The 3,139-nt window shown below is 28.4% G+C and overlaps 1 protein-coding gene across 1 annotated transcript in view; it reads right to left on the minus strand.

The window, feature by feature from the left end:
- Nucleotides 1–3,038, minus strand: part of LOC130587728 (leucine-rich repeat and guanylate kinase domain-containing protein-like) — a gene marked incomplete at both ends in the record, with an annotated part of 10,216 nt that extends 7,178 nt beyond the window's left edge. Inside the window, 3 exons of the mRNA XM_057388704.1 lie at nt 1,258–1,338; nt 1,844–1,987; nt 2,914–3,038. Coding sequence (XP_057244687.1) covers nt 1,258–1,338; nt 1,844–1,987; nt 2,914–3,038 — 350 coding nt within the window. The remainder of the gene's footprint in view (nt 1–1,257; nt 1,339–1,843; nt 1,988–2,913) is intronic.
- Between the last annotated feature and the right edge of the window lie 101 nt (nt 3,039–3,139).

Below are 3,139 nucleotides of genomic sequence, written 5' to 3' on the forward strand. Positions count from 1 at the left end.
AAATTTCATTTAATCCCATATTTAATCCCATATTTAATCCGATATTTAATCCGATATTTAATCCCATATTTATTCCCACATTTAATCCTAGATTTAATCCTAGATTTTATCTGATATTTAATCCGATATTTAATCCCATATTTAATCCGATATTTAATCCCATATTTAATCCGATATTTAATCCCATATTTAATCCCATATTTAATCCCATATTTAATCCGATATTTAATCCCATATTTAATCCAATATTTAATCTGATATTTAATCCCATATTTATTCCAATATTTAATCTGATATTTATTCCGATATTTAATCCCATATTTAATCCGATATTTAATCTGATATTTAATCCCATATTTATTCCGATATTTAATCTGATATTTAATCCCATATTTATTCCAATATTTAATCTGATATTTATTCCGATATTTAATCCCATATTTAATCCCATATTTAATACGATATTTAATCCGAGATTTTATCTGATATTGAATCCGATATTTAATCCCATATTTAATCCCGTATTTCATCCGATATTTAATCCGAGATTTTATCTGATATTTAATCCGATATTTCATCCCATATTTAATCCAGTATTTAATCCCATATTTAATCCGATATTTAATCCCATATTTAATCCGATATTTAATCCAATATTTAATCCGATGTTTAATCCAATATTTAATCCGATATTTAACCCAATATTTGATCCGATATTTATTCCAAAATTTATTCCAATATTTAATCCGATATTTAGTCCGATATTTAATCCGATATTATAAAATAAGAAAAAATCAAAAATATTTGAAATATTGGATATTATATATATAGCTAATTATTTATTTAAATAATATTTAATAGGTAAATATACAAATTATATATATTTTTATATATTATCAAATAAGAAAAAATTGAAAATCTTTGAAATATTGGATATTATATATATAGCTATTTAATTATTTAATTAATCTTTAATAGATTAATATATCAATTATATATATTTTTATATATTATAAAATTAGAAAACAAAGAAAATATTTTATTATTTTGTATAAGAAAAAATGAAAAATATTTTATTATTTTATAAAATAAGAAATATTGGATATATATAGCGAATGAATTATTTAATTAATATTTAATAGATAAATACATCAATTATAGATATTTTTATCTATTATAAAATAATAAAAAATTGAAAATATTTTATTAAATTATAAAATAAATAATAATCCAATGAATTTGAGGTGTTTATCTCACCTGGATGGGGTTTTTTAGGAGATTTAAAGATCTCAGGAGGGGCAGATCTCGGATCCATCGCAGCTCCCTCAGCTCGGCCACCTGAGAGAGACAAAATCAGGGAAAAATTAAAAAAATTGGGTGAAAAATTAAAAAAATGGGAAATTCTGCTCTGAGCGGAAGGAAAATGTGAAATAGATCTGAGAGTGACACTGAGTGAAAATAAACCAAAAAAAATGTGAAATAAAGGGTGAGGGACACACTGAGTGATGATAAAATGATAATAAAATGCTAATAAAATACTAATAAAGCACTAATAAAATGCTAATAAAATACTAATAAAATAATAAAATACAATACAAATAATCCCCAAATCAATAATTTCAATTATCAATAATGTACCCGATTGTCCTGCAGATCAATGCTCTCCAGCAGCCCATGGCCCTGCAGCCCCCGCAGGCTGTGGATGGCATTGCTAATAAAACACTAATAAATTACTAATAAAATGCTAATAAAACACTAATAAAACACTAATAAAACACTAATAAAACGCTAATAAAACACTAACAAAACGCTAATAAATAATTTAAATTGACAATAATCATACCCGATTGTCCTGCAGATCAATACTCTCCAGCAGCCCGTGGCCCTGCAGCCCCCGCAGGCTGCGGATCTCGTTGCAGGACAGATCCACGCGCTGTAACTGCGGCAGCGCCCGCAGACCCCGCACCGTCTGCAGCCGGTTACTGCTCTGGGAACAGGGAATAGAGAAATAAATACATAAATAAATAAATGAATAAATAGATTAATAAATAAATAAATAAATAGATAAATAGATAAATAAATAAATAAATAAACAAACTGATAGATAAATAGATATATGAACAAATAAATAAATAGATAAATAAATAAATGAATAAATGAATGAATAAATAAATAGATATATAAATCAATAGATAAATACATAAATAGATAAATAGATAAATAGATAAATAAATAGAGAAAGAGATAAGGAGATAAACAGATAAATAAATGAATTAATAGATATATAGATAGATAAATAAATACATAGATAAATATATAAATAAATAAATCAATCAATCAATTAAATCCAGTCAGATAACGATCTATTGACTGCACAAATTGATATCTCGATTAAACCCAATCAAATATCGATATTTTGATTAAAATCACTCAGGTATTGATACATTGATTAAAACCAGGCAGATATCAATATATCGACTGCAGACATCGATATCTCAATCAAACCCAATCAGATATCAATATTTAATTAAAACAATTAATTAATTAATTATTAATTAATCCCCACCAGGTCGAGGATCCTGATGGGGAGGTTCTCCAGCCCCGCGACGGCTCTGATCCTGTTGTGGGACAGTCCCAGATGGGTCAGATATCGATATCTCAATTAAACCCAATCAATTATCAATTTTTAATTAATACCATTAATAATTAATAATTAATTAATGCCCACCAGGTCCAGGATGCGGATGGGGAGGTTCTCCAGCCCCGCGATGGCTCTGATCCTGTTGTGGGACAGTCCCAGATGGGTCAGATATCAATACATTGATTAAACCCAATCAGATATCGACATATTGATTGCAGATATCGATATCTCAATTAAAACCATTAATTATTCATTAATTAATCAATCCCCACCAAGTCCAAGATCCTGATGGGGAGGTTCTCCAGCCCCGCGACGGCTCTGATCCTGTTGTGGGACAGTCCCAGATGGGTCAATCGGTGACAATTCTGCAGCCCCGAGATCTCCTCGATTTCGTTGTCTGGGATGGGAATTTTTTAGGGAAAAAAACACCAAAATCAGAGTGGGAATTATGGGATGGATTGGGGAATAAAGGGAATTTTATGTGAATAAAAAAAAATT

This window comes from Malurus melanocephalus, unplaced genomic scaffold (assembly GCF_030028575.1).
Source record: "Malurus melanocephalus ecotype Western Australia unplaced genomic scaffold, MMel_1.1 scaffold_2341, whole genome shotgun sequence".
In the NCBI taxonomy this organism is placed as follows: domain Eukaryota; kingdom Metazoa; phylum Chordata; class Aves; order Passeriformes; family Maluridae; genus Malurus; species Malurus melanocephalus.